Source organism: Pristis pectinata, chromosome 4 (assembly GCF_009764475.1).
Source record: "Pristis pectinata isolate sPriPec2 chromosome 4, sPriPec2.1.pri, whole genome shotgun sequence".
Lineage (NCBI taxonomy): Eukaryota > Metazoa > Chordata > Chondrichthyes > Rhinopristiformes > Pristidae > Pristis > Pristis pectinata.
This window is the reverse complement of record NC_067408.1, coordinates 59,663,653-59,679,116: the sequence shown is the minus strand read 5'-3', so window position 1 is coordinate 59,679,116 and position 15,464 is coordinate 59,663,653. Positions and strand designations below refer to the sequence as shown.

The 15,464-nt window shown below is 43.5% G+C and overlaps 1 protein-coding gene across 1 annotated transcript in view; it reads left to right on the top strand.

Annotated features, from left to right (window-relative positions):
- Window positions 1-15,464, top strand: part of ace2 (angiotensin I converting enzyme 2) — a 102,000-nt gene that overhangs the window by 16,325 nt on the left and 70,211 nt on the right. Inside the window, 2 exon segments of the mRNA XM_052014428.1 lie at window positions 9,341-9,499; window positions 15,184-15,277. Coding sequence (XP_051870388.1) covers window positions 9,341-9,499; window positions 15,184-15,277 — 253 coding nt within the window.

Below are 15,464 nucleotides of genomic sequence, written 5' to 3'. Positions count from 1 at the left end.
TCTGTGACCCAGGTGTGATCCTAACCTCGGGTGCTGTTTGTGTGGAGTTGCATGTTATCCCTGTGACCACGTGGGTTTCCTCTGGGTGCTCCAGTTTCCTCCCACGTCCCAAATATGTGCTAGTAGATAGTAGCATAGGGCTACTGTAAGTTGCCCCTAGTGTGTAGGTAGTTGGTGAGAGAATCAGTGGGTGTTAATGGGCATGTGAGAGAGGATAGGTTATAGGAAAATAAATGGGAGAATAGGATTGCTCTGAGTCAGCGTAGTCTCAATGGGCCAAATAGCCTCCTTCTTGGTCATAAGGAAATATAGTCAGTATCCTGCGAGTGACACACATAAATGCCTGTACACACAAAGCGTCTGTGTAACCTCACATGGCTGTGCATTAAGTTTCCTCTGCCACTTGTCTTCCCATTTTCTTTGCCTGTCTACATTCCCTTGCTATGTATAACCATGGTCTCACTGGTTGCTGCACTTCCAAATTTGATGCCTTATGCAAAATTGATATTTTACCACACACACCCATATTGAAGATATTAATACACATTTAAAAAGCATCACGACCCCCTGGTTATACCACTGCCATCCTTAGTTTGAAATGTACCCACTTAACATGGCAGTGTGCTTCCTCCTGAGACAGGGCGGCACAGATAGTAGAGCCACTGCCTCACAGCAGCAGAGACCCGGGTTCAATCCTGACCTCTGGTGCAGTCTGTGTGGAGTTTGCACATTCTCCCTGTGACTCCCTGGGTTTCCGCAGGGTGTCATAGAGCCATAGAGTCCTACAGCACAGGAACAGGCCCTTCGGCCCAAATCATCCATGCTGACTAAGATGCCCATTTAAGCTAGTCCCACTTGCCTGTGTTTGGCCCATTTTCCTCTAAACGTTTCCTATCCATGTACCTGTCCAAATGTCTTTCAAATGTTATTATCGAACCTGCCTCAACCACTTTCTCTGGCAGCTCGTTCCATATGCTGACCACCCTCTGTGTAAAAAAAAAAGTTGCCACTTAGGTTCCTATTAAATCTTTCCCCTCTCACCTTAAACCTATTCCAGGGATGCTCTGGTTTCCTCCCACATCCCAAAGACGTGCAGGTTGGTAGGTTAATTGGCTGCTGTAAATTGTCCCTGGTGTGTAGATGAGTGGTAAAATCTGGGGGGAGGTGATAAGAATGTGGGGAGAATAAATTGGGATTAGTGTAAATGGGTGGTTGATGGCTAGCATGGACCAGTGGGCTGAATGGCCTGCTTCCATGCTATATAACTAAGACAATATCTTACTTATGCTGCCATCGACCCTTCATAATAAGGCATCATTTTGCTAACCACGTGGAACTTTCTGTAAGTCCACATATTGACAATGGCAACAGCATTCCCTCATTAACCTTCTCCATCACCTCTTGGCAACAAGTTCAATCAGGTTAGCCAAACTTGATTCACCTCTAGCAAATCTGTGCTGGCTCTTTTGTTCACAAATTTCACCAACTGCCTGTTAACTTGTTTCCCAAGAATTGTTTCAGAGAGCTTCCCGAGAACCGGTACCTTCAGTTGTCTGGCTTGTCCTTCCACTTGTCTTGCCCCCTCCCTATATCTGGGGAGGCTTGAAATATTACAGTAAGCCTTTCTGTAATCTCCAGCCTCTCATCCCCTCAGCAACCTGGCACCCATCCCATCTAGTACTGGTGAAATTTTTTAATCATAGCCAACCTTTCTAGTACCATCTCCCTACCAACTTTTACCCCACCCACTATGTTTACTGAGCTTTTGCTGAGACATTGACAGCATCTTCTTTGTAAAAGACCAATATGAAAGATGCATTATGTATTCTGTATTATGTGTTATTATGCAATTATAATTAAGAACTACAGTTCCCAGTGGGCAATGCAAGGGGTCACATGGGGGAATAGGAAGTGGCTGTTAAAAGAGAGGGAAAGCAAAGCAGTCTGATGTTGGTTAATAAAAATGTTCAGATTTTAAACCCACGTGAAGTTTGTCTCTTGATGAAGAACAAACATAACATGGTGTCAGAAGTTGGTGTGAGGTCTGAACAGGGAGAGTAGATGAATGCTGTGTGCAATTGAGAAAGAGACTCAGTGATTACAAAAGAAAAGCTGTAATAAGACGGAGAAAAAGCCAGCTAGCGTGGCAAGGGACCACATTGTTTCTGAAGTTCAGTAGTCACTGGATTTGCTAAGAGAGATTCAGGTGAGAGGCCAAGAGTTCCCGTTATGGATAAGCTAAGTCCTCCCAAGCCTATGTAGTTTACTGACAATCTAACCGATAATTGGAAACGCTTCAAACAGCGATTCAACATATATTTAGATGCTCGTGGAGTGGGAAGGAATGATGAAAAATTGAAAGCGTCTATTTTTCTGCACGTGATTGGCGAAGATGCTTTGGACATCGATAACAGCCTTCAAATTGGTGAGACAGCTATTGAGTTGGGCACTTTGATGAAAAAAATTTGAGGAGTATTTTATCCCAAGTAAAATCATCACATTTGAGAGAGAGAATTTTTTTTCCTGTGACCAGAAACAAGGTGTTAGCTTCAACCAATACTTAGCTGAGCTTCACACACTGAGTAAGTCTTGTGAATTTGTAGATTTGAGAAACTCACTAGTTAAAGACAGAATAGTTTCTGGAAATCCAGATAATGGACTCAGAGAAAGACTGTTGTGTGAAAAGGATTTGACCCTGGAAAAGGTGGTGAATATGTGTAGGTCAGCAGAAACCACACAAGCACAAGCTAAGGAGCTGCACAGGGCAGACACAACAGCGCAGCACACAAGGCATTTCCGAAAGCAACAAGCAAAGCAAAGAGGAAGGCTCAAATAGCAAATGCAGCTGATGTGGAGGTAGACACATTCCAAATATGTGTCCTGCTTATGAGAAGTCCTGCAATAGCTGTGGGAAGAAGAATCACTTTGCAAGGTGCTGCAAAGCTGGGGCTAACAAGAGAAAGGTGCACACAGTTGGTGAGGAAGTGGAGGAATTCTTTGTGGATTCTGTACAGACTGTGGCTGCTGCTAAAACAGAATGGATTATTCCAGTAACTGTGAATGAGACAGTAATTCCATTCAAGCTTGACACCGGAGCTCAGGTGTTATCCATGGATGATTATAAGACTCTCACAGTAAAGAGTAATATTTACCCTGTGAAGTTAAAAGTTAGGTGACAGGCTACACTGGAGAGAAAGTTCCAGTAAAAGTATGGTGACCTTTAAGCACAAGAGGCAGCACTTAAAATCACAGCTACTGATTGTAGAAAAGAGAGTACAGCCAATATTAAGTCTGAGTGCATGTGATAAGCTCAACCTAGTGAAAAGAGTTTTCATAGTAGCTTCACATACCAAAGATGACCACACAACACTCATGGAAGAGTATGCAGATGTCTTTGAGGGGCTCGGCTGCTTACCTGGTGTACACAAAATTCACATAGATGAGGCAGTGGCTCCTGTTGTCCATGCATGCAGGAAAGTTCAGTTTCAACTTAGAGATAAACTTAAGCAAGGACTAGCACACATGGAATGAACGAATGTCATACAGAAAATTGAAGAACCAACAAATTGGGTGAGTTCACTGGTCATTGTGCTAAAGAAAAATGGAATATTGCGGATATGTCTTGACCCAAGAGATCTCAATAAAGCCATCAAGAGAGAGCATTTTAAATTGCCAACACGGGAGGAGATCATGTCCCAATTTTCAGGTGCCAAATGGTTTAGCAAGTTCGACATATTGTCTGGGTTTTGGCAGACGAAGCTTGATGAGACAAGTTCAAGACTGTGATATTTAACACACCACAGGGAAGATATCGCTATCTTCGGCTGCCATATGGGATCCTGTCCGCACCACAAGTCTACCATAAAATCATCTACGTGATTTTTGAGGGCATACCTGGTGTCGAGACCATGGTGAATGACATCATCATCTGGGAGTCCACCAAGGAGGAACATGATACTCGACTGAGACAAGTGTTTGACGTGACAAGGAATGTCAATTTGAAATTAAATAAAGAGATATGTGAGTTTGGTGTTAAGACACTGATCTTCATAGGAGATGTCGTATCTGAAGAGGGAGTGAAACCTGACCCAAGAAAGATGTCAGCCATTGAAAACATGGAGAGGCCCCAAAACAAAGAGGAGGTGAGACATTTCTTCGGGATGGTGACTTACCTGGCTAAGTTCATCCCTCGACTGCCAACTGTGTCGGCACCACTTAGGTCACTCCTTGAGCAACAAAATGAATGGATTTGGTCTCATGAGCAAGAAGAGTGTTTCCAGATGTTGAAAAGGGTCCTAACTGAAGAACCCGTGCTGAAGTTTTATGATCCAGAAAGGTATATCAGGATATCCGCTGATGCATCCTGGCACAGCCTTGGATCAGTACTACTGCAGCAGCATGATGGCACATGGCAACCTGTGGCCTATACATCAAGGGCTTTAACAAGAATGGAAGCCAACTATGAACAGCTAGAGAAAGAGCTTCTCGCCAGTACATATGCATGTGAAACATTCCATCAGTACATCTATGGGCAAGCTATTGAAGTGGAGACAGACCGTAAACCATTGGTCTCAATTATGTCCAAACCACTGAATGACTGTCCCATGAGGATACAGTGCATGTTGATAAGGCTGCAGAAATATGATGTGAAGATGATCTACACACTGGGAAAATATGTTTGCTGCTGATGCTCTGTCTCAAGCAGTCGACAATACAGAAAAGAGTGACCAACAGGTTAATGCAGATATACAGGCTTATGTTGACATGATTGTCACCTCTCTTCCAGTATCTCTGGATAGAACAGAGCAGATTAGGAAAGCAGCAGAGGCAGATGAAACTATGAAAGTACTCAATAATACAATACGGAAAAGATGGCCAGCAGCAAAGGATGACTGTCCAATGTGTATTTGGGATTATTGGGCATGTAGAGCTGAACTGTCAGTAGTGAAAGATATGGTCTTCAAAAGGAACAGGTTTGTGATTCCAGTGTCACTACACAAGGAGATGCTCCAGAAGATACATGAAGGGCACCTTGGGAGGAAATATGTAAACGTAGAGCACGTGAAGTGAAGTACTGGCCAAGAATGAGCCAAGACATGTTCAGATGTTAAACCCATGTGAAGTTTGTCTCTTGAAGAAGAACAAGCATGGCATATTCCACTCTTGCCCTCAACACCAGTGTGTTGATAACTCTGCAATTTCTTGCTCTGCCCAATTCTGCAAGAGATTGCAAAGAGCTGTGAACACAGACCATTCTATCACGAAAACCAGCCTCTGCTCCATTGACTCTGTCTACACTTCCCATTGCCTCGAGAGAGCAGCCATCATAAAGACTCCTCCCACCCCAGTCATTCTCAGACCTGTCATGTCCAGAGACCAAGAGCAGGAGAGCTACTCAGTCCCTTGAGTAAGAGAAAACTTCATGTTCCCCAGAAACTGCAACTGACACCCTCTGCAATGTCAATCAATCAAGCAGAGAGTAGGGCTGAGTCTTGTTTGGAGGTGGTGAGACATGTGGAACACCTTTAGCCAGCTTCCCAGAGGAGCCCAGGCACAATCCTGAGCCTCTGTGGGCATCTGTGGACAACAGAATTACCCACCAGACTGGTATATTCTGGGCAGGTAAAAACAGGGCAAAGTTGCTGGGTCTGGTTTCTGCCTAACATTACAGCTCAGCCAGAATTCTGCTTCCAAACATAAGGATATAGAGGTAGTACAGAAGGAAAAACAATAACAGAATGCATAATATAGTGTTACAGTTGCAGAGAAAGTGCAGTGTAGGTAGACTATAAGTTGCAAGGGCCATGATGAGGTTGATTGAAAGATCAGAAGTTCTTTATTACACAAGAGGACCTTTCAGGAGTTTTATAACAGTGGGGTAGAAACTGTCCTTGAGCCTGGTGATATGTGTTCTCAAGCTTTTGTACCTTTTGCCTTCCCCTCCATTGACTCTATTTACACCTCCTGCTGCCTTGGGAAAGCAGCCAACATAAAGACCCTCCCACCCTGGTCATTTTCTCTTTTTTTCCCCCTTCCATCAGGCAGAAGATATAAAAGCTTGAAAACACACACCACCAGGCTCAAGGACAGCTTTCATCCTCTTGAACAGACCTTTTGTACAATAAAATGTACTCTTGATCTCTCAGTCTACCTCAGCATGGCCCTTGCACCTTATTTGTCTACCTGCACTACACTTTCCCTATAAATGTAACACTATATTCTGCATTCTGTTTTCCTTTTGTACTACCTTGATGTACTTACATTTGAAACAATATATCTGGATTGCATGCAAAACAAAATTTTTCACTGTTTCTCGGTAGATGTGACAATAGTAAACCAATTCCATTTCCAATACATTAGTAGCTAACAGTGTAGCATTGCTTTAGAATGCCCTTGTGCCAACATAGAGCTTCTTGCTCATGTATCTGGTGTGGAAACTTGAACCCATAATTTTCTGACTCAAGGGGACAGAGTACTACCCCAATCTATTCTTGTCACACTGACAGCTTATCTGATTACAGGTGTTTTATGATCTATATACCGGTTGTTTGTAACAGCCTCTCTTGTCACTTATTAACAAGATGATTGTAGGTGATTGGTATCAGAAAGCACATCAAAATATCATAGACTACAGGGAAATATAATGAAAAGATCAGTGAAAGATGAACGAGAGCAAGGTGAGACTGATACAAGGTTAAGTGTAAGAGACATAAAACAAAGCCAAAAACATTTCTTCCCACAAAGAACTGTGCAGCTGCAAAGGTCTTTTCTAGAATTAGTGTAAGGTGGGAACTTGGAACTTAAACGCATTTGTGTTATTGCATACCTGGAGGGTGTAAAATCACTATGGACTGTTTGGGCTGAAACACCAGTTTCTGTGCTGTAATATTTATTTATAATTTTTTTCTACTCACTGATCACTGTCACCTCATCTATTAGCTTGCTATACCTTTGAGCCAGATATGTATTTAAAGGTACACCACCTTTATAGTATTGCACTCTCAAACAAATTGAGGCAAAATGTAGAGTCATAGAGTCATACAGCACAGAAGCAGGCCCTTCGGCCCAACCAATCCATGCTGACCATAGAAGCTAGTCTTACTTGCCCGCCTTTGGCCCATATCCCTCTCAACCTTTCCTATCCATGTACCTGTCGCAAGTGCCTTTTAAATGTTGTTGATGTACCTACCTCAACCACTTCCCCTAGCAGCTCTTTCCAAATATGGACCACCCTGTGGGTGAAAAAGTTGCCCCTCAGGTTCCTGTTGAATCTCACCCCTTTCACTGTATGCTCTAGTTCTTGATTCCCCAACCCTGGGAAAAAGACTGTGTGCATTCACCCTATCTGTACCCTCATGATATTATATACCTCTATAAGGTCACCTCTCAGTCTGCTGCGCTCCAATGAATAAAGCCCAAGCCTGCCCAACCTCTCTTAACAACTCAGACCCTCAAGTTAGCATGATGGCACAGCAGCTACTACTGCTGCCTCACAACTCCTGAGACCCGGGTTTAATCCTGACCTCCAGTGCTGTCTGTGTGGCATTTGCACATTCTCCCTGTGACCACATGGGTTTCTCCCAGGTGCTCTGCTTTCCTCCCAAAGACATGCTGATCAGAAGGTTGATTGGTCAAGTGTAAGTGAGTGCTAGGACAACTGGGGGTGGGTGTGATGTTAATGGGCATGTGTGAGAGAGAATGGGTTAAAAGGAAATAAGGGAGAATGGAATTGATAGGATTTCTCTGAGGACTGGCATACACTTGATGACATAGAAACTTACTTCTGTTTCATTTGGAAATGTAAGCTTTAAGTTGGCAGAGACATGGAGGTAATGTTTGAGCTCCAGTAACTGGATCATAAACGGCACGGCATGGTTAGCACAATGCTTTACAGCGCCAGCGACCCGGGTTCAAATCCGGCCACTGTCTGTAAGGAATTTGTATGTTCTCCCCGTGTCTGTGTGGGTTTCCTCCGGATGCTCCGCTTTCCTCCCACATTCCAAAGACGTACAGGTTAGGAAGTTATGGGCATGCTATGTTGGCACCGGAAGCATGGCGAAACTTGCAGGCTGCCCCCCAAAATCACTACGCAAAAGATGTATTTCACTGTGTGTTTTGATGTACATGTGACTAATACAGATCTTATCTTATCTAAATCCTTCCAAGTATTCACTCTGTTTGACCCTGTAGCTTTTGGCCTGGTTCCCAGGAAGTAGATTAAGAGGCTAATGTCCTCTGTCCCACCCTCAGGCAGGAGAGAAACTTCAGTCAGCAAAATATTGAGCTATCCTCAGCAAAATTAAATCTTCACAGTGTCATGCAGTATCATAAAAAATCCATATAATGAATGTTGCAAAACAGCTAGTCTCCCATTGACAGAACTGAGCATAAAAATTACAGCATAGCAATAAATTCTGAAATTCTGAAACTGCAATAAATTATTGAAAAGTTACAGAAGGGACAGGATTAATCTGCACTTGGTGAGGCAGCAATTAATTAGGAGTACAGTTGTCAACACATCTTTGTTAAGGATCAATCCTGTCTTGATTATTTGATTAAATCTATCAAAGAGGGAGCTAAGTGTGTTGATGAGGGTAGTGTCATTGACGTAGTCTAGATGGATGACAGTATGGCCTTTGACAGGGGAAACTAGTCCAAAAGGGAGCCAAGGCAATTTGGAAAATTGGATCCAAAATTGGCTTGGTAATAGGAAGGAGAGGGTGATGGTGGAAGGTTGTTTTTATGATTGAAGCACTGTGATCAGTGGTCTGTCACAGGGTATGGTGCCGGGACACTTACTGTTAGTTTTACACATTAGCAATCTGAATGTGAATGCAGTGAGTTCGCAAATAGTATTAAAATCGGTGGTACAGAATGAGATTGATGAGTTGTTGAGGTGGGCAGATGGAATTTACTCCCAGTAAGAGTAAGGTGATGCAGTTCTGGAGGACTAATAAGGGTAGAATGTGCACTATGAATGGTAGAGCCCTAGGGGCTATTGCCCTTGACAAAGCCAAATTGATCAAAGGATTCAAATGGTCGGTAAGAGTAATTTCTTCACATGTCAGCAGAACAAAGGATGGGGAGAATCCTAAAATTTGGGTTATGTCAGAAAGCACAAGGATTGTCAACATCTGGAGTCCTCACCCTGAAACAAAACCAGAAACCACTGGAAATGCTCAGCAAGTCAGGTAGCTTCTGTGGAGAGAGGACAGAGCTGTTGTTAGGTGAATGATCTTTTATCAGAACTACCTTAGAAAGCAAAACTCAATTGACACAAGACACACTGTATTATAACTTTGATTTTGATTTAAGTCGGCTCCCAATTTTTATTTTGCAGAATGTGGAAGGTGCCAAGTGGTCTCAGTTTTACCAACAAGCCTCTGACAATTCCACAAAGTTTAATCTCACCATGATAAAGGACACAGCAATCAAACAACAACTGGAGATGCTTCAAGACAAAGGGTCGGGCATTTTATCCACAGATGAGTATAACCGCGTAAGTAACCAGCCTCTTTAGAGCAGTAAGCTATGCTATTGAAAATGTTTGCAGATGTGCAGATACGGCTGCCTTGAAATGAACTCCCCAATGTTTACTAAATGACTACTACATTAATAACCTTTGGATATTTTTAGTAGCCTACATCAATGCATCGCTAGGAAGGCACAGTGGTACCACTAGCAATTGGTAATTGGTTTATTATTGTCACTGAGATAGAGTGAAAAGCTTTTGTTTGGGTGCCATCCAGACAAATCATTTCATACATAATTACATTGAGGCAGTACAAACAGAATGTGTTACAGTTACAGAGAAAGTGCAGTGCAGGTAGACAAATGAAGTGCAAGGTCTATGACAAGGTAGATTGGGAGATCTAGAGTTCATATAAGAGGTCCATTCAAGAGTCTGAGTACAGCAGGAGACAGTAGAGCTGCTGCCTCACAGCTCCAGTGATGCAGGCTCAATCCTTACCTCAGGTGCTGTCTGTGTGGAGTTTGCACATTCTCCATGTAAGCTTGTGGGTTTCTTCCGGTGCTCCAGTTTCCTCCCACATCTTGATTGGTAGGTAAATTGTCCCTAGTGTGTGGTGGAATCTGGGGGGAGTTGATAGGAAAGGGGGAGAATAAAAATGGGACTAATGTAAATGGGTGCTTAATGGTCAGTGGACTTGGTGGGCATTATAGCCTGATTCCGTGCTGTATAACTCTATGACTGAATTTTCAACACAATATTTGAGGGATTTCTTTTGAACTGGAATGTTTCTTCCCATCCATCCTTCAGTGGTAATCATAGTTTTTCAGCACTGAAGTAGCCTCTAACATCTTCCATTGGGAGAGAAAGGTGCCGATGTTAACAGGGAGAGTGTGGGTGAAGAGATCCTGGTGATTTGAATGCCCATTCTCTGTCCAGCAGTGGCTAAGTTGAAGCAGAGAACCAGGGTCAGGGAACAACTCTTGAGGTTGGCAGGAGGTTGAAACTTGGGGCTTGGGGTTGGTGAGTGTTCTGTGATTGCAGGAGATGAAGGGCTAGGTGGGATAGGGAGGTTTGGGATTGGAGGAAGCTGAGATTTCCTGGAGTAGCAACTCTCACCTCTAATGTTTCCCAGCATGGAGACTGGCAAATAAAGGACAAAGCAATCAAACAACTTGTCAGTGCTACTCACAGTAACAGTTACTAGAGTTCAAACATGCTACTCTAGTAGCAAGGAGCTCAGACACATGATGACGTCACATGACATTAAGAAATTCTCTTGGAAGAAGGCATGAAGACTTTCCACAGTTATACTCAGTCAGTACAGGTGCATCTTGCTGACTGCCTTCTTTTGCTGGGTCTTTGCTCCTGACATGTTTTTTCTGGAACTTGGGACCTCCCAGCCTTATGACCTGCCATACTGCTGTTCTGTGGCTCCTGTATATTCAGAATAGACACTCAGTGTCTATTACCTCAGTGTCCTCAGCGATGTCTCTTTCTCTGATCATTTGATTAACATGGACTTACTACTTCCAACATGAACAAAGTAAGTTTTTGGACTATAAGTTTAGACTACCTCACTGATGAGAATGAAGAGGAATGAAGGCAAGTCTTAATCAAGTAAATACAAACTGGTATGTTTGCAGATGACACTAGAGTAGATGATGTTGTTGAGAGTGAAGATGGTTATCAGGATTTATGGAGGGATCTTAATCAGCTGGGTAAGTGGCCGAGGAATGGCAAATGGAATTTAATTCAGATGTGCAAGGTGTTGCATTTTGCAAAGTCACACCAGGGTAGGACTTTCAGAGTGAACGGTGGGGCCCAGGGGAGTGTTGTAGAACAGAGGGACCTAAGAGTACAAGTACATGGTTCCCTGAAAGTGGCGTCATAGTTAGACAGGGTGGTGAAGAAGCCTATTGGTATGCTGGCCTTTATCACTCAGGGCATTGAGTATAGGAGTTGGGATGTTATGTTTCAGTTGTACAGAACATTGGTGAGGCTGCATTAGGAATACTGTGTTCAGTTTCAGTCACAGCTGCTATAGGAAGTGGTTGAAGCAGGTACATTAACAGCATTTAAAAGGCACTTGGACAGGTACATGGATAGGAATGGTTTAGAGGAACATGGGCCAAATGGGACTAGCTTAGATGGGAATCTTGGTCAGCATGGACACGTTGGGCCAAAAGTACTAACTCTATGACCCAATGGTACTAGTTCTGCCGGTATTCAATGCATAACAAAGATACATCTGAACACTGTGATACCACATTCCACAAGCCATTTCAAGAACATTATTGCTACCTTTTTGGCAAATGTTGATGTGATCTCTTTGGAATAGTCGAGTCGGGTCTTTACCTATCTGTAAAGGTGTAACTTATTCTGCATTGTTGTCAAACTGTACACGTGGACATCTTCTCCAGGTCTTTGTCAACATATAGCCAACAGTGAAAGCTTCTAACAGTAACCTTTATGTTAATGATTCCAGCCTGTTCATCATGCAGCCTCAACAATGGGCCAAATGGTCTTGCTCAATGTTGAGACTCTTCTGTGATTTTGAGAATCCTTTATCTGAGAACACTTGGAAAGACAATTCATTGTCCTTATTTCAATTGTCCTTGCTTTGTCAATAATTCAATCCTGCAATTATTGAATTTTTGTAAAGCTATATTTGGATATTTGTCCAGGCTGCTTCATATTCTTGGAGTGTGTCTGTATGCCTGTTTTAGTACAAGGTCTTGTTGAGTCACCTGAGTAATCACATTGGCTGTTACTGGGAAATACCTATAAGTTGCAGTGTGAAAATCAAACTTCCACTCCTGATGTTATGATCTAGACAGTGCATCAGTTCCAGCAGTAACCACTTCTGCTCAATAATCTTACAACTTCTGCTAACCAATCCTCGCCTGTTGCTGCTGGTTGCCTAGTGTAGTCCAGTACACTAGGCAGAGAGTCGTGGACACAGCTCAGCACATCACAAACACCAGCCACCCCTCCATGGTCTCCGTATACAATTCTCGCTGCCTCAGTAAAGCAGCCAACATAATCAAAGACCCCTCCCATCCTGGTCATTCTCTCTTCTCCCTCGCCCCCCCACCAGGCAGAAGATACAAAAGCCTAGAAGCACGTACCACCAGGCTCAAGGACAGCTTCTATCCTGTTGTTGAAGGATTATTGAATGGACCTCGTATGACAAGATGTACCTCGGTACCTGTGATTTTCAAAACTTGCCCTGGGCAGACATTTGAACTGGCTGGCACATGCGTCCTCTGCCATAATAGCACAGTCAACAGTGTGATTGGTCTGCATCTCTAATAACTTTCTGTCATTAAGGTCCTATGGTTCCACACTACAGTTGTTTGCAGTATAGATGTTAAACAAAACAACTTCTATGTCATCTGCAGCAGATTCCCTCTTTGTGACTTCTTATGAGAAATCTGTTGACTCCTGTCTGTTGTCTCCCATTTTATTTTACAAATCACCGCTATGTGTCCTTTTTCCTGACATAGTAGTTTAAGGACAATTAAAAGAACAGCTGTGTGGAGTGTGGCTGCCTGTAAGATCAATAACAGGGATTCATGTCACTTGTGGTCACATAGTGCTGTCCTTCTTTCTAAACCAAAGTTTTGGGAGTTGCCATTTGATTATTAGCTCCTGTTAAATTTGTGGCTGCTCAAGGCAGAATTTACTGTCGTTCTTGGCTGCCACTTCCATGGGAGTCACAACCCTACACATCAAGTATGTGTTTAGTACCTGTCTGTTTCAATTGGACCCCTTTGTTCCTTAAACCACACATGAATTTATCTCCGAGCTCTACAAACCAACAATACAGATGTTTTGACATACAGTACAACAACATGACCAATCCCAGTGTCTCCCAGATTTTGCGTGTGTGTGCCTGGTTTATATCTCTCTGCCATCTCAGATAACTGTGGTTTGAAGTATTCTTCCAACATCTAAACTACATCCACGAATGAGGTACCAGCTTCCTGTGGAGTCACTGCTAGTAATACACAGTACACCACTGCTCTCTCCCTGCTGAGTTTACAATACTAACAAACCCTGCATCAGGACCTGAAATGTCGACAATTCCTTTCCTCTCACAGACACTGCCTGACCCACTGAGTTTCTCCAGCAGATTGTGTGTTGCTCCAGATTCCAGCATCTGCAGTCTCTGGTGTCTTTATTCAGTAGCTGTGTATCTCCAGCCCAGAGTGTCGCTGGGCTTGAGAAACACCTCCATCCTCTCCATGTAGGCTGTGAATCATTCATGCATTCTGTGGCACACCTCAAGATGCCACTTGTTTTCTCTAAAAAATGGTTTATTTACATATTTACAATATGTACATTTCCATTATAGTATATCCAAAATTCGAATTCAAATTAAAATGCTGCCATCCTTGTCCAGGATAAACTCCAGCCATTGCAGAGCCCACCACTCACAGAAGGCTTCCAGAGAGCCAGTGGACACCATGTGTTCTCTCTCCAGGGACACATGGGCATGGACATTTCCTCGGAGGAGGGGCAGGCAGTCAGCTCGGGTGGAACCTCTGATGACTCACTCTGTGGACCTGCGAATGGCCACCTTGGCCAGGCCCAGGAGCAGACCAACCTGACCAATGCCCCCTTTCTGCATAAGTGCCCAAAGATCAGGAGAGTGGGGCTTGAGGCGATCTTGATGTGCAAATATGCCAACAGGGGCTATGACCTCTCACACTGGGTGTATATGTGGAACACAGACACCTCCAGGCAGCAGAAATAGCAGATGTCCTGGGAGTCTGTGAACCAGCTTAAAAACCTGTTGTGTGGCACTTCTCTGTGCAACACTCTCCACTCATGTCCCTATTCTAAAGGGGAAGGACTCCTGCATAGAGGGGGCTCCACTGAGGACCCCCCTCACTACTGGATGGCAGAATTCTCCTTTCCATCAAAGTGGTGTTGCAGGACACCAGCCTTCTCTGCTCTCTGCATGTTCCATTATTTACAGACACACTCTCTTCCTTGCTCCAATTCTGCTGCAAAATTCAGCTGGTGTAGCTTAAGAACAGGTGCTGGTTCTGCCCAGTCAGAAGCACTGTCTGCAGCTCTCCCAGCTCCCTCTGGTCTGACCTGTGGGACCTACACAGATACACACTGGGCCTGCATTCTGGAGGCTGACCCTCCACAGAGTGCTTTCAGCCACTTTCCTGTTGCAGCCAATGAGTTGTTCAGATTCTGGGGGTTAAGGACACTGCTCTCAAAGACAACACACTGATTACTTATTTTTTTCCCTTTTTAAACCATGATTGTCATTGCAAATTGTAATGTATCTTGAAGCATCCTTGGATACTATTGGAGTACTTATATTAATTGTTACTGAGACCCAGGAGCTTTGAACATTCTAACTAACAGCAAGGAGCTCATGACACATGATGACATCACTTATATCTTCTAACCACACACTATATACAAGTTCCTAGAATCACTGGCTTGCTCCCTGACCACAAGGTAACCCACATGGCACCTGTTGCATTAACATTACGCTTCCAATTACACTGGGGGAAGTTACACCCAAGACCACTGCACTGGGAAAATGACAACAGACAGAGTGCTGGAGACTCATTCCCCATTAAAAGCCATTTAAACTAATGCCATTTAAAGTGCTTCTGACTGTGGAGAGACAGCAGAAAAGCTGATGTTCAAAGCAAAACATCTTGTTAATATTTTTATTACAGCTGAATGATATTCAGAATGAAATGAGCACAATCTACGGCACTGGAACCGTCTGCAGTCCAGATCAATCTTTCAACTGCCAGGGACTGAGCCCAGGTAAGTAAAGCCTCTCATGTTTTAACTCCATCTACTACTGCTCCTTCCTACACATGTGTATACACACACACAAACACACACACATACATATGCACACACACGTGCACGCACACACACACAAACATTGGCGCACATGAATTCACATGAACACACTCCCACACATGCACTCACACACACACAAACCACA